Source organism: Eucalyptus grandis, chromosome 7, assembly GCF_016545825.1.
Source record: "Eucalyptus grandis isolate ANBG69807.140 chromosome 7, ASM1654582v1, whole genome shotgun sequence".
NCBI classification, from domain to species: Eukaryota; Viridiplantae; Streptophyta; class Magnoliopsida; order Myrtales; family Myrtaceae; genus Eucalyptus; species Eucalyptus grandis.
Window position 1 is genome coordinate 39,643,944 of NC_052618.1, and position 27,436 is coordinate 39,671,379.

Below are 27,436 nucleotides of genomic sequence, written 5' to 3' on the forward strand. Positions count from 1 at the left end.
GTATTAGTTTCTAGGACTAGAGCGCTTTGATGTTGAGCTAATGCGACTCTTTTTGTGCTTTTACCAGGGAGTATTTACTCGATTCTGGGTTTATACGAGTTGTCGAGGAGCTGCGGATTTTACTAGATACTATGGAGACTTCATATGTGCAGAGTCTGTGAAAAAGTCTTTTTTTAAGAGTTATCGATACTTATAAACAGGTCTTGGAGCAAATTTCTGCCATTGGCCGTGATGCTCGAGATAATCTTGGGTCGAATACTCCAGATACAGATAAAAAGGATGGGCACACTTTTGTGAATCTCAAATCCCCCCAAACTCTACCAGAGAAGATGTTGGAAGTGGACGTCCTTGGTTCCTCGAGGTGGAGGTGATAGACGAGGCAGGTGAGAGGCGGCGACGTGGCTCGTAGAGGGGAGAGAGAGCAGGGTGTCATTGTGGGCACGAATAAAGCAGACCCACATCGATACTGTCACTTATTAAGTGGGCTTGTGCAAGAGTGACGTTGCATCACAGTTACACCTAATATTTTATTGATAAGAAGTTCTTGAAGGTATAGCAGGAGCTAGGGGTGAGCGGTTCCTGGTTCCGGTTTCTGTCTGAACCTGAACCTCCCCGTCACGGTTCCAGGTCGGGTTCAGTGTTCCAATATTTTTTTTTTTTTTTTGTTATTTTCATATTTGAACTATAACATATGCGCACGTTACCCAAAAAAACTATAACGTACGCGCACGTTACCAAAAAAACTATAACGTACGCGCACGTTACCAAAAAAAAAAACTATAACATATGCGCACGTTACCAAAAAAAAATATAACGTATGCGCACGTTATAAAAAAAAACTATAACGTGCACGCACGTTACTAAAAAAAAAATATAACGTATGTGCACGTTATTAAAAAAAAAACTATAATGTACGTGTATACTACACGGTAACTTCCCATTGACATGTTATCTTGATACATTAACTTCGCATTGCACAACAATAATAGAATATAATTAGAAATTTCAAAACAAATAGCAAACTATAAAGTAGAAATAAAGCATCACTAGAACAAGAATGTCTAGAGGTACAAGTTTTGAAAACAATTTCGATTAAACCCTTAAATGAACTCAGAAAATTCTGAAATTTGGACACGTTGTATTTAAGACCTAGAGGTACAAGTTTCATGAAGAAATCGTAGTCCAAGTCGTTTTGGATTAAAAGATAAAATCGATTTACTTTTCCTATTCTCTACTTGCACAGTTTTTGAAATTTTTTTGGTTAAATAGGCAAATGAACTACAAAAATTACGAAATTTAAATATGTTGTAGGGAAGACATGAAGAGAGATATTTCATGCAGAACACATTTCCAAAAGAACCTCATAAAAAATGATATAGGCCACGCATTGCAACTTACAAGATCCAAACACATCAGATTGCATAGTTTTAGAAACATTTCCGATTAAATACCCAAATGACCTTAAAAAATTATGAAATTCGAATATGTGATAGCCAAGACCATAAGGTAGATACTTCATGAAAACATTGAAGTCAAATTCGTCCTAGATAATTAAATATGGACGGTTAAAATCCCTGTTCGTAGTACCGTAATTCCAGATCTAACCATCTCCAAAGGACCACGATTTCACCTACCTATGCTTGTTTTTTTTTCTCTAAATTTTTTATATGTGGTACCTCAGGATGTCCTTTACAACTTTTATTAAGAAACTGAAGTGAAATTTCGACAAAAGGTTGCCTTACAGTCCATGCATTCATCAAGGGTCGGTCCCAAAATCTCCAGATCCAGTCTTTCCAAAGAATAACGATTTCACCCACTTATACTTGTTTGTTTTGTCCCAAATTTGAGTATATTATACTCCAAGAAGTCCTTTACAACTTTCATTTAGAGGCCAAAGCCAAACTTCAACTAGAACATCACATACAAGTCACTAGAACATCCAAGGTCGAGTTTTTTCTGCCTAAGTAACCGGTTCCGGTTCTGGTTCCGAAACAGGTTCGGTTCCGCTTGGAACCGGAACCGAACCGGTCCCCTTGGAACCGGGAACCGAACCGGACCCTCCTCCGGTTCGGTTCCGGTTCCCGGGTAACCCGGGAACCGCGCTCAGCCCTAGCAGGAGCTCAGCCTCTCTCGTCACAGAGTGCAATTGGTCGGTGCTTGATCCCAAATTTCCTCAATTTAGAGAAGGGAAAAAACACTATTACTAACAAACCTTAAATGTCATGGTTTTGCACATCCTTTCTATTGAAAAGGAAAACAAGTGAAAGCATACACCGTCACAAGTCAAGCACATCCACAACACGATATAACTAGAAGTTCTTCTCAATGGGGTTTGATACGACATGTTTATATACATAGAAAGTCGTGAATTCTAGTTTTGACAAATGCGGTGTGGTTCTCTTACATTGGTCCTTCCTGCTCCTACCCACACAAACAGGGGGAGAAAGAGAAACGAAAACATGAGGAAAAAATGGCCGGAAAAAATATGTATATTCCTTAATACGACAGAAGAAAACCACCTTCGGGAGCAACAAAAAATGCAAGATTAATTGTTATTATATTGGAAAGGAAAATATATTGGAAGAAAGGCAACTGTGATATGCTTTTATTTAGGCTGTTTACTTAGGAAGTTTTGTGTGCATTTCTTTTTTATTCATTTATTGCGTTGTCCTTGTATTTTGGTAGTTAGCCTAATTAAGAGATTGTTTGATAGCTGTATCTTCTTGTATATATGTTACGTTTCTGTGGTAATGAAGGATATAATTCTCATTCCAAAATTCCTCAGTTCTTTTACATGGTATTAGAGCCATGGCTGATGGAAAAAAAAGTGAGGAGAGTTCTGGAACGGAAAAGAAAACCTCTAGCCCTTACACACTGAATTTGAATGACAACCCAGGTAACCTGATTACCCAAGTTCAGTTGAAGGACGAGAATTATGAAGAATGGGCGCGAGCTATGCGTACTGCATTACGGGCCAAGAAGAAATATGGTTTTATTGATGGATCTGTCAAGCAACCAGCAGATGATTCGATGGAACTTGAAGATTGGTGGACGGAAAATTCCATGTTGGTTTCTTGGGTGTTTAATACCATTGAACCGACACTTTGCTCGACTATCTCTCACATGGAGAATGCAAAAGATCTGTGGAAGGATATCAAACGGAGATTCTCAATTGGGAATGGTCCACGGATGTAGCAATTGAGATCGGATTTGGCCAATTGTAGGCATAATGGTCAACCCATCGTGTCCTATTTCGGTAAACTCAAAATCTTGTGGGATGAAATAAATAACTATGATCAGATACCAGTGTGTGTTTGTACAGGTTGCAGATGCAATTTTACCATTGAATTGGAAAGAAAGCGTGAAGAAGAGATAGTTCATCAGTTTTTGATGGGCTTAGATGAAGAAGGATATGGAACAGTGCGCGCTAATATTTTGAGCACTGAACCTTTGCCTAATCTAAATCGTGTCTATGTTATGGTTGTCCAACAAGAGCGAGTGCGAACTATGACATGAACCAAGGATGAAAGAGGCAATCCCATGAGTTTTGCAATCCGAGCAGGTGGTCAAAATTCAAGGGGGGAAAAGATAAAATCCCGTTTTGTTTTAATTGCAACCGAGAGGGACATGATGCTGAAAGTTGTTTCCAGCTAATAGGATATCCAGAATGGTGGGGTAATAGACCACGTGGAACCTTTGTTGGACAAGGTAGTGGTCAAAAGCGTAATAATAGAGGTGGACGTAACAACGGAGGAGGTGCTTGTGCCAACATCTCATAGGCAACTGGAGTTGATGGTGGGCGAGGAGTTGTGATGGATTCAAATCGAAAGGGTCTTAGTGGATTGAATGATGAGCAGTGGGCAACTTTATTGGAAATGTTAAGTTCTCATCAGAATGGTGGCCATGAGAGGTTGACAGGTAAACATAGTATTTTTCCTTGGATTATTGACACAGGAGCTTCCCACCATATGATAGGAATGTTGGCGTTTTTGAGAGAATTGCGTGATATTGTGCCATGCTCAGTCGAGTTACTTGATGGAGAAAGACCATGGCAATGAAAGAAGGAACTGTGTTGCTTGGAGGAGACTTGAAATTGCGATGAGTTCCTTTTGTGCCAAATTTGAAATGCAATTTGATTTTTGTATTGCAACTTCTTAATGATTCAAATTTGGTTATTCAACTCACTAACAAAATATGTGCTATACATGACCTAAATTCGAGGACCCTGATTGGAGCTGGTGAGCAACGCGAGGGGCTTTACTTTCTCAAGGGAGTGACTTCAGTACATGCTTGCACGGTGGCCGATATGGAATCCTTTGAGCTTTGGCATAAAAGAATGGGTCATCCTTTTTCTAAGGTGGTGGAGTTAATTCCAGAAGCTGGCAAAATGGTTAGGAAAACCAATAAAACTTGTGAGGTTTGTTTTAGAGCAAAACAAACAAGAGAGATCTTCTTTTCAGTGACAATAAAGCTAAAGATTGTTTTGAATTGATACATTGTGATTTGTGGGGACCTTATAGAGTTCCAACTTCATGTGGAGCAATTTATTTCTTGACAATTGTTAATGATTACTCTCGTGCTGTGTGGATATATTTGCTGAATGAAAAAAAGAAAAGGAAGTGGCTTGTGTTCTTAGGAAGTTTATTGCGATGGTTAGGTGTCAATTCAAGAAAAATGTGAAAATCGTTAGAAGTGATAATGGAAGTGAATTTTTCTGTTTGAAGGAATATTTTGATGAACATGGGATTTTGCATCAGACTTCTTGTGTTGGAACACCTCAACAAAATGGTTGAGTAGAAAGAAAGCATTGACATATCCTTAATGTTGCAAGAGCTTTGCGTTTCCAAGCAAATTTACCCATAGAATTTTGGGGAGAATGTGTACTTGTAGCTGGGTATTTGATAAACAGGACTCCATCTATATTATTAAATGGTAAAACCCCATATGAGATTATTTTTGGCTAACTTCCTTCTTACAAACATATTCAGATTTTTGGTTGTTTGTGCTATGCGCATAATTAGAATCGGGATAATGATAAATTTGCTAGTAGAAGTCGTCGGTGTATTTTTGTTGGTTATCCGTTGGGAAAGAAGGGGTGGAGATTGTATGATTTAGAAGCTGGTGAATACTTTGTATCAAGAGATGTAGTGTTTGCTAAAACAGAATTTCCATATGCTGATGAGAAAACTGTAAGTGATGGACTCATTAAAAATAGAGTTATGGAGTTGGGTGATGAAGTTGATGATTTAGAAAGTGACTTGAGAGAGGAGCACGCCGAAGGTGTAGATAGAGAAAATGAGGTGAATCATGAAATGGAGGAATTGATCCACACAAACAATGAGGACGTGGAAAGAAGTGAAGTTGTCGAAGAGCAGTTAGGCAGGGGACAAAGGGTCAAGCAACCGTCTGTTCATTTGAAAGATTATGTGACAAATGCCATCAGAATAAGCCCCTCGACATGCTCATTTGCCCAATCCGATTCCTCAGGTATGCCTTATTCTATAGCACATTATGTGAGTTATGAAAAATTTTCTGCACAACACCAGTGTTTCTTGGTAGCAATTACTGCAGGACATGAACCAAACTCTTATGCGGAAGCAATTAAAGATGAACGGTGGAGAGAGGCCATGAGTAAAGAAATACAAGCTTTAGAAGATAATGGCACATGGATAGTCGAAAATTTGCCGCTTAGGAAGAAAGCAATTGGGAGCAAGTGAGTGTATAAAATTAAGTACAGTTTTGATGGAAGCGTTGAACGATACAAAGTGCGGTTGGTGATACTAGGAAATAAACAAGTTGAAGGCATATATTATCAAGAGACTTTTGCTCCTACGGCAAAAATGTGCACTATATGCACCTTTCTTGCCGTTGCGGCTGCAAAGAATTGGGAACTTCATCAGATGGATGTTCAAAATGCTTTCTTACATGACGATTTAGAGGAAGAGGTTTACATGAAGATGCCACTTGGATTTGCCTCTCAATCGTCAGGGAAGGTATGTAGACTTTGGAAATCTCTTTATGGTTTGCGGCAAGCACCTCGATGTTGATTTGCGAAATTGGCTGCATCTTTGAAAGCTTATGGATTTCAATAGTCATATTCCGATTACTCATTGTTCACTTTTCGAGTTGGGACTGCTCAATTGAATGTGCTTATTTATGTTGATGATCTCATTATCTCCGATAATGATATTTCCGCTGTGCAAAAGTTCAAGAACTATTTAAGTCGTCATTTTCATATGAAAGACTTGGGGAAGCTGAAATTTTTCTTGGGGATTGAAGTGGCGAGAAATTCAGATGGTATTTTCTTATGTCAACGTAAGTATGCATTGGATATGATTTATGAGGTCGGATTGCTGGGTTCCAAGCCCGCTTAAACTCCTCTTGAACAAAATCACAAGCTGGCCCTTACTGAGAGTGATGATGTAGACAACCCTGCTCAGTATAGGCGCCTAGTGGGTCGACTTATTTATCTAACAATAACTTGACTTGAATTGTCTTACTGTGTGCATATTCTTGCACAGTTTATGCAGTGGCCAAAAAAAGCTCATTGGGAGGTAGCTGTGAGAGTTCTGCGTTATTTGAAAGGAAATCCAGGTCAGGGTATTATGTTGTGTGCCAATTGTGACCTCAAATTGTCTGCTTACTACGATTTTGATTGGGCTAGTTGTCCTTTGACGAGACGATCTTTGACTGGTTACTTTGTTCTTTTGGGACAATCACCTATCTCGTGGAAGACTAAGAAGCAACATACTGTGTCTCGCTCATCCGTTGAAGCTAAATATAGGTCTATGAGTACTACAGTTTGTGAACTTAAGTGGTTGAAAGGATTATTGAATTCTCTTAGCGTGGCACATTCTCAACCTATGCACCTGTATTGTGACAGTCGGGCAGCTTTACATATAGCTGCTAATCTTGCTTATCATGAGCATACTAAGCATATTGAAGTGGATTGTTATTTCATTCGTAATGAGATACTTAATTGTAACATTCAAATAGATTAAGTACGTAGTTCAATGCAGCTAGCTGATATCTTCACGAAGGCGTTGGGAAAGGATCAATTTAACTTTCTTCTTCGCAAGTTGGGCATTCGAGATCTCCATGCTCCAACTTGAAGGGGGGTATTGGAAAGGAAAATATATTGGAAGAAAAGCAGCTGTGATATGCTTTTATTTAGGCCGTTTACTTAGGAAGTTTTGTGTGCATATCTTTTTTATTCATTTATTGCGTTGTCCTTGTATTTTTGGTAGTTTAGCCTAATTAGGAGATTGTTTGATAGCTGTATCTTCTTGTATATATGTTACGTTTCTGTGGTAATGAAGGACATAATTCTCATTCCAAAATTCCTCAGTTCTTTTACATATTAAGTGCTAAAGTAGCTAGTATGACCTATGGCAAATTCTCTTAATGAAGCCTTGGCTCAGCCGTTTAATGTGTATAGACTGGACACTGTCGTTCAGAAGAATCCTCCCTCTCCCTCCTAAATCAAAATCGCTAATGGAATCCTCTGACCTCTACACCTAAATCAAAATCGCTAATGGAATCCTCTGACCTCTACACTTGTGTTCATCAGCAAGCAGCAGTGGGTTAAACCGATTTGATGACCCACATTCGCATCTTGAGCTCTGATCGCGATGCCCGATCGGTTCCTTTAATAATGTACCGGTTACACTAAGGGTTGGAGAGGAAAGAGGAAGCTGAATTCTGGTACCATGACTTACCAATGCCACGAAACCTGACCTCAATGCATCAAACACGTTTCATCCCAAGCAGCTCAAAAGATTTTGGACCCAAAACACCTTTGACACCTTACTGTCATGGTGTCACTTGACCTTAAGCTCATAGAAGCCATGGCCGCCAAAACTTCAAGCATGAGAGAGAGAGAGAGAGAGAGGAAAGACCGAACGGGGATGCGAACTGGATTAATCAGACCAGACCCGAAGGGACGAGCCGCAGCACAACCGCGCAACGCAGCAACGACGAATCCCCAAAGGATGGCCAAAGGAAAGGGAGAATGGAGAAGGGAGAAGGGAGAAGGAGCTATGCAGAAAGGTCGTTAGTCGTTAGTTCAGTACGTGGGGGAAAAACAAAAAAAAATTACGTGGGAGAATGAAAAGGACGAATCATCAATGATCAGCAACCAATCTTTCTCTTTTGCCATTTTCTCCTTCTCGGCTTTTTCCCCCTATCCCGTCTCTCCATACGAGAAAATATCTGGTACTTTTCACACGGTACCGTCGCATCGGCGTCGTTCGCGGCCGGCGTGTGTTTTTTTCTCTTAATATATTGACACGTGCCGCCACGCCAGCTCGTGGAATCCAAGTAGAGAATTATAAAATCCTTCTCTCTCCTCCTCCTCTTCTTCTTCCGCCTCCGCCAGGCAACCCCCTCAGCGTTGCCACCGCCGGAGTTGCCGGTGCCGCCGAGGCCGAGCTGGCCACCAGCCGCATCCAGGCGAGTGTGGCTGGCTTCGTCTGTTTTTTCTTCGCCTCGTCTCGTCTCGTCATTCTCCAGATCCCGAGATTCGGTCGCCCATGGCCGAAAATCATTGCTCGTTCATGGGCGAACGCGGTCAGGCATCGTCTTTGCCGTCTTTGTGGTTGGCTTTGTCTACACGAACATGATCTCTGCTTCATCAATTTTATGCCCACCATAATACATTTACTCCAAACTTTTTATGTGACACTAAAAATCCAAACCTATACTTATATAACACATTTACCTTAATTTTTTTTGTGACACCAAAAATCATTCTTTTTTTTCATGACGTGCGTACAAGTTTGGAAAAAATTAGGTTTAATGCCTCAAATTGTAGAATTTTGAGATAAATGTGTTATACGGTACAAGTTTTGGATTTTTGATGTCACAAAAAAATTAGATAAATATGTCACAATTGGCAAAGTTTTGAAGTTTTGGTAGCTTTTTCCCATGTTAAAAATATTAGGATATGTCAGTAATAAACATGTAGATTACTATAAAAAATAGAACTGCTTAATAAGTCAATGGATAAATCATAAACAACAACGGATAAAGCAAATAAGCTAGCCCGATCCATTTCGAGTCCTCGTTTCTAAGAACATACGGTGGTCGATTTGACTGCACAGAAGACATTAGAAAATCATCACAGGACAATTCACAATAGAAATAGAAGTCAAATTCGGAAAGGGCAATCTTTTGCAAACTTAATGAATGATGAAACTATTACCTACTAGGCACTTTAGGATTCAAACGAATCTGGACCTGCGAACTTAAGGAATGATGGAACTATTGCCTACTAGGTACTTTAGGATTCAAACCAATCTGGACCTGTGTGTGGATTTCATTCTCCAATTTGGCCAGCATATATAAAAACTGTTGCATATGCAGAGTAGCTTCACAGAAGAATATCATGAGAATCGTGTCTTCACAAAATACAACAGATTAACATTTAGGAGCAAAAGTAGTTAATGAGGACTTTGAAAACCAAATTCTATTGCCAAAGATAAATAGGCATTCAAAAAATTTATTGTCCTATTATGGTCCTCGAGGGAAAACCAAAAGATAAGCTGACGGAAAAGTAATCTCCAAACTTACGATGCTCCTTTAAATAAGGTGTGTCCTAGGATCCCTTCAACTCCACCAGCTTGAGATACACCAATCCAATGGTTATCCAGGTTCAAAGATTTACCATCATGCTTTAGGTGTGTCCAACAAAAATGATTTTGCTTTGGACTTGTGATTGCTCGAAGTCTCTGTGTCCTCCATCCTTCTGAAACAGTGCATTTATGCTAGGTATCCCCCATCCCATGAATCCTATGAAAGCAAAAGCTGTACAATATTTTCTTGAGCATGATAGTTAAATTTCTGAACTAAGTCTAGCCCACCTATTCATCAAATTTTTTTTTTTAAATTTAAAAAAGACCATTTACATAGATTGAGGATCTCAGATAGAACTAACAAAATGATTAACGAATAGATGAGCAATCAAAAGGTCTAATCTTTGCTCAGAATCTTCCTGGGTCAAACACCGGTTTGGCATGAGTATTGTTCTTGTTCCCCCAAAGAACCACAATAGTTACTCATGTTCTCCAAAAGGAGATTATAGAAGAGAATCGGTTCCAGTCAAATGAGCAAGCTACTAGAAGAGCATGACACGAACCTGAATTTTACAGAATTCATGTCCTCTAACAGGGAAAGAAACATTGCTTAGTGCCTCTCTGGGAGCATCCCCAGAAACCATGTCACTTCCCAGTACCATAACCCTGTTTTGCTTTGCACTTGAAGATATGAAAATAACTGCTGAAAAGTAACATGTAATGGGAACCAAAAGTGAAGGGGTAGGCTCAAGATAGTGGGATAACTGTAATACTGTAAGACCGAATTCCTCAAGTAATGCCCTCTCCGGCTGCCTTGGTTTTTCCAGAGAGCAAATCTATGGCTATGACACTTTCATTTGCACTAGTCCCCTGCCCAGTAACTTGCACCTTGAATCCTACCATGCAAAAGGTAATTCGGCATCATTTAGTGAAATAGCTTCTCACATTCTATTCAATGTGCAGAAGAGGAAATGATGAAGGCATATAGGTCTTGTACTGTAACTCAGCATATTATACAGACATCACGGCATGCATAAAGGTATATTTTCACAAACAGAACCAAAGGTTTGGGTTAGTGGCCAAAGAAGCAGGGGATGGGCAGAAAACCATTCTCACTAGATGAAAATTCAAAACCATCATTTTCCATGGCAATTGAAAATTGAATGTCCAGAGAAAGATGACAATCTTTTAAAAGTGACAGAGCTGCCTCAATAATGCTAGGAACAAAATATAACCCATGTCTAAGTTATCAATACCTTTAAAAATGAAATAAAATTAAAGCAAATAATTGCTGGTATTTTTGATTGGACAATCAAACAATTCCACGAAATCAGGAAGTGAATAATAAGCATACATTGGCTTATGTTTGAAAGCATCCAATAATACAGATGAGATTTTTCTCATTGACTCACCTTCTAGACTGAACTCAAGTGAATTCCCAATGCGAAGGATTGGATTTGTGGGTATATGAAGGCACCAACTGATACCTAAACGGAGATGAATACACTGATACTGTATGACTGCAAAAAAATGGTATATATGCACATATTAGAAAGAAGACTGAGAACAGCTGTTGCTATAGAATTCGGTTGTAATTGTACAAGGGTGCCAATAGCCAAGTCAAAAAGGGAAACCAGAAGAGTTTTTAGAGAAAAAATAATTTCAAGGATACAAAGTGAGCTACCATTTCTATTTATATAAGAAAATGCTTTTATCAAATAAGCCACCTATTGAAGTTATGGGCTCAAGTGGGTGCAAAACCTTTAGCACGGTGACAACTGTATAGAGGCTCCAAGTACATGGATTCCACACTTCCAAATCTATAATCAGCTTTATGGTGCACGAGTCCCTCGTACTTAAATCAAACAGGTTAAGTAAAATTCTAAGAATCTTCACTTACCATCATGGCTACCACAAATGGTCATGCATCCAACTACAAAAGTGTCAGTCATCTCCAAAAGATAAAATGACGAGTGGTGCAGTGTATATATCATTTGACAATTTATATTCATCATTGCTATTTTTAAACCCCTTTCTTAAAGAAAAAGTTGCCTGCTTGACCAACACGTTGGTATCAAACAAAACTAGAACTCCATGCAACTACTGTCATGGTAGGAAGCTAAAAAGGTACCAATGCATAGTCTGACTTCCTTGTACTGCCACTTATGGACACTTGTAATAGTGCTGTACCGTGTTGTACTGCCTTCAATAAGATAGAAGAGCACAGTCATAGGGAAAGAATAATCACTAGACAGATAAATGGACAGGAAGATAAGTTCATGTAATTTTCCTTAATATGTTAATCAAAATAAGTCTTATTTTGGAGCATAGGAAAGCTAAGGGCGCAAATGATAACTATTCTAGTCAGAAATTAATTTATGGAAGAGAAATATAATTTTCTATTTCTATTTTAGATAAGTTGCTAAGTAAAAATAACCATTTGATAACGATATAAAATTTTACTCTAAAAATAGAAATTCGTTTGATAATTGTACAAAATTTCTTCCTTCCGGATGGCGGGGGCCGGCGATCGGCGGTGGCGGTCAACAACCGACGGATGGTGGTCGGCGGTGACGGATGGAGGACCAGTTGACGAACGATGAGAAGAATTTTTATTTTTCATTTATGTTCCAAAAATAGAGAAGTAGAAAATTTCTACTTCTGATTTCTATTCTAAATCTATTTCTAGATCACAAATCTATTTCAGAAATAGAAAAATGGAATAATTTTATCAAATGGATTTTATTCCAAAAACAAGTCTATAATAAAAAAGTTGTTTCTGGAATAGAAACGGATGGTTGTCATGCACCCCCTAAAAAACTGGACTAGATACTTGAGACTAACATTTCCGTGTTATAATTCTATTTTTGTTGCCTATTCCACGTAAGGAAAAAAAGAAAAGGAAAAAAAGAAGCTAGTATGGGCATGTTACCTCGAGATTGAAGTTTCTATCCCCACTGCCTGTTGTGTTAACATAACCAATGTCCAGATAATTCACTTTCGTGTCCAAGGCAACCGCATCATAATATCATATGCTTCATAAAGGGCATATCCTGGTAACCCAGAATCGCAATAGTTATGAGGACTGAATAGCTATACAACCCACAGCGCATTGGAGTACTTTTAAAAGAGTACCTAGAGCATCGAAGTAGCTAATCGGGAGTTCAATTTCCAGCACCAAAAGCAAGATTTACCACATGGAAAGAAAATTCTTTATATGCAAATCTTTCTAGAGCCACCTAACTACAGTACAGAACACACACTGTCAGCACAAGTTCTAACTAGCAAAACAACATCATTGAAGAAGAGAAGCAAAAGAACATGGGAATCAGAAATGCTAATCTATCATTGAAGCTCCGAATCTATTGAACTCAGTAATATTATAAACAATTACAATTTTTGACCTTTTAAAGCGGCCAATGTATGCTAGTGTTAGCAGCTCTAGATTACAAAAGGAGAAAGCTGCAGGATCAAATACGCTTAGAATGGTAAAATCAGTTATATCACCAACTGATATGTGAAGAAAAAGGTTGAGACACCACCAAATAGTTTGCTTAACTTCTAATGACCAAGAATAGGAACACATTGTCACTAAAATCTATGACCATAGGTACAGGAAAAAAGAAAAAAAAGAAAACCAGCCATGAAAAATTGATAATAATGTTGCACATTCAAGGTGCGTAGTCATAAATGTTTTTGGTCTTTCCTCAAATAATAGCACACGTACAATATTATAGTCCTACTTCAGAAGTACAGTCCTATTTTCTATACATGTAGGCACTTCTTTGGGGCTTTAATGATTCTCTACAAAAATTCAAGACAAGGGGTCAAGGAAAGTAGTATGGCCACCTTAGTGACCTTGATACAAGAAGCAATCTCAATTCTCCCTGTCAAGTGATCTTTAGCCTGAATGCATGCTACTTCATTACTTTCAGCTATTTTAATGATGTTATCTTGAATGGAAATAGTCTTGCTGAGTGCTATTTCATTCAATTCACCGCAATTTCTCAGCAAGGAATACGTACTGGTCCCTTTTCCACTGTGAAGGCATATGATTCAAAAGATGAAGGCAACAGGCTTGATGAAATTTACTGAGGAGGAAGAATCCCGGTTATTGGAACTCCAAGGGCAAGAGGTGGATCAATGACACTTCCTGATTGATATTGTATATTTCACATTAGAACTGTAAAACTTGAATTCTGAGAATGAAGCAGAAACAAAGAGACATGAAAATGAAACTCGGGCCTTGTCAGCGGACCTGAAATAGATCAATGATACTTCCTGATTAATAATGTATATTTCACATATATAAATAATCAGATATAGTTTGCTCACAAAATAATCCCATAAGAAAAAAATAATAAGCAACAAAATAATTATGTCAGGATAATTTTTTTGTGAAAGCCCACTTTAGTGAGCTTCAAGCATAGGGAGAAATAGATGAAGCTCCAGTATTTGACAAACAGACAAAGAAGGAGCCCCAGTATAGTTTGCTATATAAGACACTTGCCATAGATAGGACCTAGAATGCACGTAAAAATGTACTACTCCAGACAAAACACCACCCAAACCCTGGTGCTCTTCTTTCCAAAAGATGCAGATGAAAAATTTCTTAAAGGAAGTTAACAATCATAAACAAACTCGAAGGCACTAATGGATCTATAAATTCATATGTTGTTACCAACAAATGCCCTGAAAAACAAAGCAAATGAGATAGACTCAAATTTCACAAACAGACAGATAGAGATTTCCTACTTTATCCAGGCACGACAGCCCAACTGATCAATATATTTATGCTTGCATGACATGACCGACTCAAGTATCAATAAGAATTTGAATATCCATTTTAACGCTGTGTTTCAATGAGACATTAGGGAAACAAACAAAGAGACCCAAACATGGAGGGGGAGCGAAATCAATGACATTGTATTACATAACCATGGTACAACAGAATCATCATCAATCCAAGTACCCAAAAAGATGAGGCCCAATTGTGGAAAAAGTTCTTTTATCTTCCAACCAAGATCTTAATAAAGCCAAGTTCTTTCTCGTTGTATTATGAAATCTAAATGTCCTTTGAAGAGACCAACTGATTACCAATTTTTTATTCAGGAAACTGATCTCTGTGTTTGTAATATTATGCTAGTGGGCCCCAAAAGAAGAAAAAGGAAAAGAAGTTGAAAAGTCAATAAAGCAAAAAGGAGAGGGGAGAGGGCTCGGCTAAATAGAAGTTGACTGGTCCCTCGACTAGAAAGAAAAGAAAGAAGAAGAAGAAGAAGAAGAAGAAGAGAAAGGGGAAGAAAGGAAAGGAGTTTTGGCATGTGCACACCACAGATGCCTCACTAAGCCGACTCAACTCCATAATGCAGCACCCGGTAAGAGATTAGGTCCCTCGTTCGTCCAATTGAAGTAATTTATGGGTTTAGGGCTCAAATTCAGAATTTTTGGAAAATCGAGCGGCAAAGTCCAATTTTGAAGTCGTTGAGCCGTGTATTTTTGTAGGAATGGTAGTTTAGGGTGTTGTGGAGCCGTGGGATTTTACGGATCGTGATTTGAGGTTATGGTTTGTCCGAAACAAAATTTCAAAGTTTCTTGCGGGTAATGAACTGTACGCGTCCAGCAACTTTGGGCCCGTATTTTGTCATTTTTCGGCTTGGTTTTGAGACGGTCAAGTTGGGATTCCTGTAATATGTTTGAAGGGATTTCTATTAACTGTAAGTATGTTCGGATCGGGGTTTGGAGGAGAAAGAGTTAAGGCACGATCAAGTTTTGCGCTTAAACTCCGTGTTGCGAACAGCTTGAACAATCGCTTTGGTTATGCGATTTATTAGCACGTAGGAGTCCTTTTGTTAGAGTTAATGCGTAGTTTAGTCATTTCGTAGTTGAAATAGAGTTTTATTTTGATTTTAACACTATTCCTCAGTTATTTGATGGGGCCGTGACTTTGACGATATGAGTATCGTTTGTCGTTTGATCGTAGACGACGAGGTAAGTGGTACTATATCTTCTTTGGTTTTGTAAAAATCATGTCTTGGAGTATATATGTATATATGTTGAATCGAGAATAGCATTTTTATCGCATAAAAGTCTGGATCGGGCAATTACTACCTGTTAATATTTGAGAATGATTTGAGAATGGTTTTATGAAAGGTATTGTGAAATGATACATCACTTTACGAATTGGTTTATGGAATGAGTTATATGATGATTTGAGAAACGTTTTGTGAAGGATGTTACAAAAGAATATATATATCGATTTGTGAATTTGATTTATGAAATGATATGAGAAATGCTTTACAAAAAAATATTTCTATTGGATGAATTGAGTTACGAAATGTTGTATGGTTGGTTTATGAAATGCATTGTGGATTATGAGATTCTTTATGGATTGAATTTCTGGTTATTGGAAGATGTGGATTTGGTGCTCAATATTGTTGTGAGCCCATGGTGGGGCTAGTGGGTATGCATACCAAGTTTAGGATATCCTTTTGGGCCGAGCCATGGCTTTGTAGGTGGAGACCTTGCCAATGGGGGAATCTTGGTCGCCTTGTCACAAGACGTTGTGTCGTGACCATTGTTAGGTATTAAGCAAAAGATTGGTCGATGGATGGACCATCGACGTGTGTTTTGATATGAGATGAACCAATGGATAGACCATTGATATAGTTTTTGATAGAGATTAATCAATGGACTTGACCATTGATATTTGAATTTAAATGTGATGGTGGACTTGACCATTGATATTCATTCTTGATTTGATATGTACAATTAATGAGTTGGACTATGATTTTTGATAGTGCTCTATACTTATATATATGCATAGTGGTTGCTCGATTTGCTTATAAGATATGTACTACTCACTGAGTTTGTGGTTGCTAATCCCTCTATTTCCAAACCTTTTCAGGTCCTTTGGTTAGCAGTTAATAGGTCAAAAAGTGCTATCAATGGGGACCTTTGGAAGTAGACTTTGGGTATAGTTTGAGGCTGTGTCCTTTGGGTGGAAGGACGGCCGTGTTACCCCCATCCTTGTAGGATTTGGGGTGTGACATCTAATGATATCAGAGCCGACTTCCGATTACGTGTGGGGCCATAGCGAGGGTGCTGTGCTCCCAACGAGGGAAGAGTGGGATGGCCCAGGCAGCGGTGTGCGGGGAGGAGGGATGGTGGTGCGTCCGTGCCTCGGTCCCTAGACGTGCACAGGGAGGGGGCGCGTCTTCTGTCCCACATTGCTTTGGGGGGGGAGTCTTGGGCTAGTTTACAAGGCTTTGGTTCTCTAACCTGTGTAATGTGTTTTAAAGCCGTGAGGTTCCGAAGGCCCAAAGCAGACAAAGGCCCGGGTCCTTACAAATGTGACGGCCTAGGCGGCGGTGTGCGGGGAGAATGCCCAAAGCGGACAATGTTACACAGCGGGAGGCCCGGGTCCTTACAAATGGTATCGGAGCTTAGGTTATTATCTTTTGGGTGTAGATTTTATAGGACGTTGTGAGAGTGTGTTAGTTTTTAGCGTGTTAGTTTTTGTTATGTATTAGGATTTAGGTCTTTTCTTTTTGGGGTCGAAGCTTGTGCAACAATGCTTAAAGTTGTGGAATACCCTGCGGGTACTATAAAGATCACTGTAACTTGAAGGGTCATATTGTAGAGATTGAGTAAACCCTTGATGTGCCAAGAGTTATCAAGGAGGATGAGTTTGAGGATAAGAAATATTGGGTTGCGAGTCTTCAACTGAGGGAGAGCAACTCGTGATGCCATGCTTTGTTTGTTGGACAACCAATTTTTGAGTGTGCATATAATAGAAGAGTTGTTGGTGGAAACTTCATATTGGGATCGCATATAATTGGGATCCTTGAAGACAACACTTGCGAGCTAGCTTTTTTTGAAACTCCCTAGGCAATATATATATAGACACACACACAAAATAATGAAGTTGCATAATAGATTTGTGTCTTGGGTACAGTGGCAGGACTATCGAAAATGAAGCAACCAAAGATTTGGGAACCAATGAAATTGCCATATCAAGGATGGTGGTGGCAATAGCAAAGAGCTCTGTTGTGAATGAGAATGAACATGACTTTATCAAGAGCAAAAGAGATGAGAAAGGGAACTCTATTCCATTCCACAAGCTATTCTCATTTGCAGATTCTACTAATATGCTATTGATAGTTGTCTAGGTTGATAGGTGCTTTGGGAAATGGCCTTTCTCTATCCCTTATGATCATCTTGTTTGGACAACTGATCAATACGTTCGGCTAGAGCTAGGCTAACAATGATATTGTTGCTCTTGTGTCTAAGGTTAAAGCTTTGCAAATATGGACTTTATGGATTGTTACAGAGAAACTCGTTTCTCGAAAGGGAAATTTCTTTTGGAGTACTTGTGTTGAGATTGTTTATGAAATCTTCAAATACCTCTAAAATATATCTGGTGCTTAGGTGTGGTGCGGTAGCATTTCTTTAGGTGTCTTGCTAGATGGTCACCAGCAAGCAATTGGTTGTGGGAATAAGAGTTCTTTATTTTTATATTGAGACAAGATGTCGCATTCTTTGACAAAGAGACTAACACCGAAGAATTAGCCAAGAGAATGTTGGCAACACAGTTCTCATCCAAGACGCCTTGAGTAAAAAGATGAGGAAGTTCATATAGCTCAGGTCGACATTCGTTAGAGGTTTTATGATGGCATTTATCAAGGGGTGACTATTGACCTAGGTTATGCTTTTCATGATTCCTCTGCTAGTGATTGTGACTGGAGTCATGTCCCTCGTCATCTCAAGATGGCATCTTGCGGGCAAAGGCTTATGTAAAGGCAGCAAATGTTGTTGAGCAAACAAGTGGTTCAACTAAGATGGTTACATCATTTACCAGAGAGAAACGAGCAATCGCAAATTACAACAAGTTCCTTGTGAATGCATACAAAAGAAGTGTCCACCGAAGCCTACTAAATCTTGGAGGAGTCATGCTCATCATTTTTAGTGCTTTTGCTTTGGCAATATGGTACAACACAAAGTTGATGTTAGACAAGAGATATAATAGGGACGCAGTGACTGATGTGATCATGGCAATATTGATTGGTTCCATGTCTCTTAGGCAGACTTTTTCATGCATTAGTGCATTTGCTATTGGTTGAGCTGCTACACAGAAGATGTCCGAGACCATCCGTGGGAAGCTTGAGATCGATTCTTTTGACACTAGGGGAAAGAAACTAGATGAATTCGGTGAGATATTGAGTTGGCGGATGTTTGTTTCGGTTACACAGCCAGGCCCATTGAGCAAACATTCAATGGGTTCTCTCTTAGCATCTCGAGTGGTACAACTACCACTCTGGTGGGACAAAGCGGAAGTAGGAAGTCCATAGTGATTAGTTTGTTAAGAGAGATTCTACGACCCACAAGCCTGAAGTACTTATCAATTGTATTAACTTTAAAGAGTTTCAACTTAAAAGGATCAAGAGCAAACTCAGGCTTGTTAATTAGAAGCCTATGTTATTTGTGTGCAGCATCAAGGATATTATGGAAAGGGAGTCACCTTACTTGAGATCAAAGCTACTATAGAACTTGCGAATGGCTGCCAAGTTCATAGATAAGTTGCCACATGGCTTGAATGCTATGGTTGAGGAACATGGGACTTAGTTGTCTAGTGGGTAGAAGCAAAGAAGCCATAGTAAGAGCATTTGTGCGCATGCTAGGCAACTGTAGATATGAATTTTCAGGTAGGCAAAGAGTCAAGCAGTGTCGAAGCTACGGAAAGTGCTGGTTTAGACAAGGATGATTGTTTTCCGATGGTGAAATCGCTCAATTTGAAGAAGAATGTGAAGATAGAAACGAGACACCCTTTAGTGAGGGAAGTTTGCCTTATGGATCAATTTCAGTCAGTTTGAAACCTAAACCTTAAAGTTCTATTGGGCCAATCAACAGTGGCGGTACTGATCTAATCTTATTGTATATTATATTTTGTTAGGGATCTTGAGCAAGACCAAATTGTATCAAGGCACTAGGAGAATTATTTAGCTCATGCGCTAAAGGTGGATTGGGTGTGAGCCTAAAGCTTTTGGATATTCCTGTTGTCCTACAGTAGAGTAGGTCAGTAAGGTGTGCCTTGCAGGTTTTGACCTCGATGCTGAAGGCAAGTGTTAACCTAATTTATCAATATGCAACATGGCGATGAATGTCCTCATGGCTAATAGGCTTGAACTGACATATACGTTTCTGGAGAGAACACAACTTGTTGGAATTATGCCAAATGTGACTACTTATAATAGTTTGATCAAGGGTTACTGTGATTTGCATCGTGTTGAGGATGCCATTGAGTCGCTTAATGGCATGCCTACATATAAGGTCAGTTGCTACCCTGTCATGGATTTTCTATGTAAGGAGAAGGGATGAAGAAGTGAGGGAGATGTTGCAAAAAAAAATAAAAATGGTAAGGGCAGTAATTTAATACTAGACCAAGATTACTTATGAAAATCTTGTCAGTGTGCTTGCCAAGCATGGTCATGGAGATGAGGCTCTTGAATTTTGAGGGAAGTGAAACAAAGAGGTTTGCCATTGGCAAAGTGGAACATAGTGCCATAGTTCATTCATTTTGTAAGGAGGGGAATCTAGTAAGGCAAAGGAAATAGTGAATGAGATGTCTTTGAAGGGTTGTATCCCAAATGTGTGACATATACTATTGTTATTGTTGGGTTTTGTCAAGTAAGTAGAATAGATCAAGCTAGAAAGCTGCTTAAGTAGATGGAAAGGTATGATTGCAAACCGAACACTCTACCTTGCATAGCCTTGTTAAGTGGGCTAGGTAGAAGTGGTAAGCCTTTAGAAGCTAGAAAAAAAGAAAGAAAGAAAGAAAGAAAGGGGGAATTACAAGGGGATGAAAAAGCTTATGCAGTTCGGTATCAATTTAGCATGGTTAAAGAAACCATATTTCTACATCGTTGATTTTCTTTTTCTAACTTGGCATTTGAGTTTTTAGTGGACAACAAACTGTTTTATACCAAGGGACCATACATTCATGGAGCAAAAAGTGTGAGGTCAGATTGGCTCATGAAGTACACTATGTATAGTTTTCTTCACTTCTCACGGATTCTAGAATTTATCATGATCCTAGAGCTAACTAAGTTCTCTATTGGGTGGTCCCTACCTTTGGATGGCTCCTTTGAGAGCATACCTATGGCACCCGATATTTCTACTTCGTGAACCCTTCTCGGTTTTTGTAGAAAGCACGATGACATGGAAAATGGGGAGAGGATAAGAAGAAAATTTGGTGAGCTTCAGCTAGATCATGATGGTTTTCACATGTTATTATCAACCCTCTATGCTTCCAAAGGAAATTCAGATATTATGCTTGAGATTAGAGGAATTATGGAGTAGCATGAAGTGAAAAAAAAAAGGCCCAAGTTGTAGTAGGATTGATGTATGGAGTAATTCAAGAATTTTTGGTTGGTGATGAGACGCATCCACAATGAAAAGATAACGAGAATATATGTGAAGATCTAATAACAAAACCAAATAGGGAAACTATTTGGGAGTTTAAAAAGGAAAGACACGGATATTCTCATAAGTTTGATGATTGACGTATTACTAAATTTCGAGGATGAATTTTTTTTTAAGGAGGGTAGAATGTAATATTAGGCTAGTGGGCCCCAAAAGAAAAAAAGAAAAAGAAGTTGAAAAGTCAATAAAGCAAAAAGGAGAGGGGAGAGGGCTCGACTAAATAGAAGCCAAGAGGTCCCTCAACCATAAAAAAGAAGAAGAAGAAGAAGAAGAAGAGGAAGGGGAAGAAAGGAAAGGAGTTTTGGCACGTGCACACCACAGATGCCTCGCCAAGCTGATTCAACTCCATAATGCAGCACTCGATAAGAGATTAGGCCCCCTCGTTCATCTAGTTGAAGTAATTTATGGGTTTATGGCTCAAATTCGGAATTTTTGGAAAATTGAGTGGCGAAGTTTGATTTTGGAGTTGTTGAGCTGCGTATTTTTGTAAGAATGGTAGTTTAGGGTGTTGTGAAGCCGTGGGATTTTACAGATCATGATTTGAGTTTATGGTTTGTCCGAAACAAAATTTCAAAGTTTCTCACGCGCAGTTAACAATACGCATCCAGTAGCTTTGGGCCCGTATTTTGTCATTTTTCGGCTTTGATTTTGGGATGGTCAAGTTGAGATTCTTGTAATATGTTTTAAAGGATTTCTATTGACTATAAGTATGTTTGGATCGGGGTTCGGAGGAGAAAGTTAAGGCATGATCAAGTTTTGTGCTTAAACTTTGTGTTGCGAATGGCTTGAACAATCGCTTTGGCTATGCGATTTATTAACATGTAGGAGTCCTTTTGTTAGAGTTAATGCGTAGTTTAGTCGTTTCGTAGTTGAAATAGAGTTTTATTTTGATTTTAACACTATTCCTCGATTATTTGATGGGGCCGTGACTTTGACGATATGAGTATCGTTTGTCTTTTGATCGTAGACGACGAGGTGAGTGGTACTATTGATATTGCTAGTATGAGTACCTAGAGGGGGGTGAATAGGTATATAAAAGATTTTTCTTTAACAATTGCACAATACTAGACAGTAGAAAGAAACGTTAATCAAAGTAAGATTGAGAGAAGAGAAAATTGAACACGCGGTTTATAGTGGTTCGGCTTATATCAAGCCTACGTCCACTCTTCTTCACTGACAGCCTATTGGCTGGATTCCACTATGAACAAAAGAGAAGTTACAGCACAGCTTTGCCTTGATTCCACAAAGTGTAGATGTTCTACCACACCTCCTCAAGATTTCTCACAAATATAGACTCTCTTTGTATACAAGTATTCGCTCAAAGGATTTGTCTAAACAAAAAGGAGCTTCGGACTTTGGAATTCTTCTATCGCGCACACCTTGAACAACTAAGACAGTCTTCCTTATATACTCCTTTATGCCATCATACCCGTTGGCACTTACCAAAGGAATTCCTCCAATCTACCCGTTGGACGGAATCAATTAGGAAGATTGTTCAAGCTATTAAAGGAACGTGTTGATAGCCCATCAATCGTTCGCCCACACAATCGGGATCTCGGTTTCCATAAGCGTAACCTTCCAATAATATTTAGGCAATCACCGGATCTTCAATTATCGAATCAATCTTCGATCAATCAAAGGACTCCGTTTATGTCTTCTCCAGCCACGAGATCTTCTCCAGTTGATAAGGTTAAATCCTTAACGAAACATACAGTTCTGGATATCATTTCTTCAACGGATTAGAGACTGTCAATGATGATAGACTTTGAGTCTTGAGTCCGGCTGTCCGGAGGTCTTCGACTTTAAATAGCGAGTCCGCAAGCCTTCGACTAGGCGATAGAAACGATTTGTTAACTTCAAAACACTTCAAGAAGATTTCTCCAACAATCTCCCCTTTTTGATGGTGACAAAACTTTCCTGCAGATTTGGATATCTTTGACTCCGCAAAACATTTCTCAAACACATATGCATATCTTATAGAGATAAATGGCTAAGAATAACACTAGAATCTGCAACCACAGAAAATAGGTTAGTCAAGTATATGATGAAGCCATTAATAAGATATCAATATTGGTTAATAGAAGTGATCAAGTCCAAGTCTAGTTTAGTTCTCATCCAGACACAAACCAAAGTCAAACAGATTCAAACCATAAAACAATCCAACAAACAATTAAAAGTTTAATGAATGAAAAGTTTTTGATCAAATCTTGCATCTCTCCCCCTTTTTGTCATCATTAAAAAGGATGAGATGTAGTCAAGATTGCTTGGGAACGCGGACAAGCGGAAATCTTCCATAGACCGAACGATGCCTTCCAGCCTTTTAAAGTCTTCCTTTAGATGTGCAATCTCCTCCCTCTTGGCATTGGCTTGATTCTGAACAGAGAGGGCTTGCATTTTATCATTCAATGAACAGGAAGAAGCTTGACCTTCATTCTTCAAGCTTTGAACTTCGCATCCCAAGGCATAAATCTGACCTTGCATCTCCAAAAGAATATCCATGATTCTGCGAAAATCTGCTCCATTATCAGTTTGAGTACTTGCTTCTGCTCGATCTGATGGAGTAAATGTAGACGATGGTAGATCAGCATAATCTTGCAGGTTTGGCGATGAAACTTCATGACCTTCTTCTGGAAATTGAGATGCATAAACATCCTCCGGTCCGTTTGGTGAGCGACCGACTCCTTCACTTGCATCATGACATGAAGACTTCACACCTTTCTCCTGATCTCCCCCTGTTTCCATGCCTACAGGTGGAGAAGAGTGTTCTTCAGGTTCTCCTTCTTCTCTTCTTTCTTCTTTAGGTCTTTCCTCCTCTGTTTATTTTTCAGCTTCTATTTCTTCTTCTTCCTTCTCCTCTGTTTCTTTCGTCATTTGCTCCGATTCTTTCTGTGGAACAGGACGACTTAAATTCTTCAAAGCCAATGCAGAGATGGTGATGTCTTCCTCATCATCTTCATCTTCATCCTCAACGAGGAGAGCTCTTCTTCTCTTGGATGGAGCAACCATGGGCTCCTTCCCTTTTCTTTTAGCTGCAGAAGATATTTGATGAGATTTTGCAGAGTCTTCTCCTTGAATTTCTCCAACTCCTTGCTCGGTTCCTTCGTACGCATTTTGGTCACCATTTTCAGACCTACCACCATATGATCGCATGGTCGAACACAAAAGATTTGTGGAGGCTGAATATTCAGATGTCCGAATAACTTCGTAACAAGGCTTGGGTAAGGGAGTTGACCTCTGTCCTTCATCATTGCTCTATACATGTGAAACATCACAAAGTGTGAGGGAGAGAAAACCTTTTTCCAAAGAGAATGGCATACATAAGCTTGGCCTCCGAACTTGAAACATCGGTCTTGGAAGTTGATTTCGGTCGGAGGCAATTAATCACAATCTTGTGAAGCAAGATGTTGAATGCACCCATCCTTAAGTAGGTGATCTTTTCATCTGTTCTCCTGTCCTTCACCAATTCAAGTGTGGCTCGAGCAATGGAAACTTTGATTGGCTGATATCTTCCTCTTTCGACTTCTAACACATAGGGTCTGCATCCTCGATGATTTCTTCCTCGTTGTTGATGATCAACGCCTTGAGGACTAGATGGAGGAGAATGACGCCGTTGAGAATGTTGTGGGCTCGCTTGTCGTTTGCGGGAGTCACTTCATCTTCGCAAGATCGAAGTGCGTAGGCCCCTCACTCATCCGCCGTGGTCCCCCGCTTGCGATTCTTGAGGACTTTCTTGAAGATGACATCTTTCTCGGTTTTGGAAGATTCCTTGCTTGACTTTCCCGGGAAAGATGACAACTTTTTTTGAGGATTAAACGAAGAAGACAAACGGGAATGGAGGACCGATGCTTTCTAGGGTTTTTGAGAGAAAAGTGAAGAGGAATCGACAAAGTGCACGATCGGTTAAAAAGAGGGATAACCAAACCGTCACAAAGGAAATAAAATTATGCCTTTTCAAAATAACTGTCTTTTTCCGCAAAAATAGCCATTTAAAAATAACTTCCTTTTTGAAAATGAAACGATGCAATATTTATGTCAATTAAATATAGCAATAGTTTAAACACGTCGACGATCGTACCTTTTTAAGATGAGATTCAAGGAAGAAAGACTTACAATCTGACGGACGTACCAAGACTCTTCTTCGATAAAGTCTTGTAAGTCGAGTCCGAAAGTCTTTAGACTTTGATATCCTCATACCTCAAAATGTTGAGTCTGGAACGTATAGACTCAAATTGATTTTTCTCCAAAGGCTTTGTGAATATATCCGCCGTTGATTCTTTGAGTCAACAAATTGAATTGAAACATCTCCATTTTGAACATGGTCTCTAATAAAGTGATGTCGAATCTCTATATGCTTTGCTCTTGAGTGGAGAATTGGATTTTTGGTGAGGTTGATAGCGCTGGTATTGTCGCAATTAATCTCCGTGCATGAGTCTTCAATTTCAAAGTCTCTTAGCTGTTGTTTTATCCATAGAATTTGCGAATAGCAGCTTCCTGTGGCTACATACTCTTCGTTGTTGAAAGGGACACAAGTGCTTTGTTTCCTTGAAAACCAAGACACCGCCCCCGCTTCCAAGCAACCGGCAAGTTCCCCGAAGTGCTCTTTCTATCAACTCGCAACCGGCCGATTCGCGTATGAATATCCCGGAAGATTAAAGTCTCCTTCTTAGGATACCAAAGACCGATGCTTGATGATGAAGCAACGTATTTAATGATGCGTTTCAAAGCACCGAGATGGGATTCTCTAGGATCCGATTGAAACCTAGCACAGATGCAAACACTCAACAAGATGTCGGTCTAGAAGCAAAGTAAGATAAAGGAGTGAACCAATGATGCTCCTGCATGCTTTTGATCAACTTTCTTCCCTTCTTCATCTTTGTCTATCTTCAAAGAACTTGACATCGGTATGTCGGTCTTTTTGCACTTTTCCAGTCCAAATCTTTTGACAAGATCATTAACATATTTTTCTTGATAAATAAAAGTTCCTTCCTTCAATTGTTTTACTTGAAGACCAAGAAAGAATGTTAACTCTCCCATCATACTCATTTCAAATTCATCTTGCATAGACTTAGAAAATTTCTTGCACATATTTTCATTAGAAGATCCGAAAATAATGTCATCCACATATATTTGAACAAGTAAGAAACTTTTGTTCTCCTTTTTGATAAATAAAGTCGTATCTACTTTACCTTTGACAAAACCATTTTGTATTAAAAACTTAATCTATCGTACCAAGCTCGAGGTGCTTGCTTTAAACCATACAAAGCCTTCTTGATCGAAGACCGAGTCCGCTTCTTTGGGTCTTCAAACCCCGGTGGTTGTTCCACATAAACTTCCTCTTGGATGACTCCATTTAGGAAGGCGCTTTTGACGTCCATTTGGAATAACCTGAAATTCTTATAACAAGCAAACGCAAGTAATAGTCGAATAGCTTCTAACCTTGCTACTTGGAGCGTAAGTCTCATCATAGTCTATTCCTTCTTCTTGCGTATATCCCTTGGCCACGAGTCTTGCTTTGTTTCGTACGACTTTTCCTTTCTCATTCATCTTGTTTCGAATACCCATTTAGCTCCAATAACAGTTTTACCTTTTGGTTTGGATGTCAATTCCGGACATCATTAATGCTGAACTGCTCGAGCTCTTCTTGCATAGCTTCAATCCAGCTTTCATCGATAAAGCTTCTTCTATGCTTTTGGTTCAATTTCAGAAACAAGAGCCACAAAGCACTAGATTCTTCTCGCCTTTTGGATCTGGTGCGAATTCCTTCATTAATTTCGCCGATTATAAGATCTTTGGGATGATTTGGACTTATGCTTCCAGTTACTTGTTGATTTGTCCGGAAGATGATCTCTTTCTTTGTTTGGATCTTCACGAACATCCGATGCTGGTTTTTGAGTCCGAGATGCTTCTTGAGTTGTAAGCTTTGGAAGATCGGAGCGAGGTTCGAGACTCTTCTTGATGAGTCGACTTGATTCATCTTGCGTTGAGTCTTGAAATTTGACATTCATTGACTCCTCCACAGACCGGCTCTTCTTGTTATAGACTCGAAGGCTTTGCTTGATGTAGAATATCCAAGGAAGATACCTTCATTTGATCTTTCTTCAAACTTACCAACTCGATCTTTTGCATTTTTCAATATAAAACATTTGCAACCGAATACATGAAAGTATGAAACAATAGGCTTCTTATCTTTGAACAATTCGTAAGGGGTTTTCTAGAATAGGTCTTAAGAAGACTCTATTGATGATATAACATGCTGTTGAAACAGATTTCAGCCCAAAATCGTGAAGAAATCTTGCTTTCAATTAAAAGAGTTCTAGCCATTTCTTGAAGAGATCTGTTCTTTCTTTCTTTCCACAACTCCATTTTTTGAGGAGTATATGGAGAGG

The 27,436-nt window shown here is 39.2% G+C and overlaps 1 protein-coding gene across 1 annotated transcript; it reads right to left on the reverse strand.

Annotated features, from left to right (window-relative positions):
• Nucleotides 1-9,975: 9,975 nt before the first annotated feature.
• On the reverse strand, nt 9,976-11,838 carry LOC120295491. Its single transcript, XM_039316690.1, has 3 exons — nt 11,704-11,838; nt 10,985-11,092; nt 9,976-10,468 (listed from the first exon to the last, which is right to left on the reverse strand). The coding sequence occupies exons 1-3, from the start codon at nt 11,801-11,803 to the stop codon at nt 10,362-10,364; spliced, it is 315 nt and encodes a 104-aa protein (XP_039172624.1). The 5' UTR covers nt 11,804-11,838; the 3' UTR covers nt 9,976-10,361.
• Between the last annotated feature and the right edge of the window lie 15,598 nt (nt 11,839-27,436).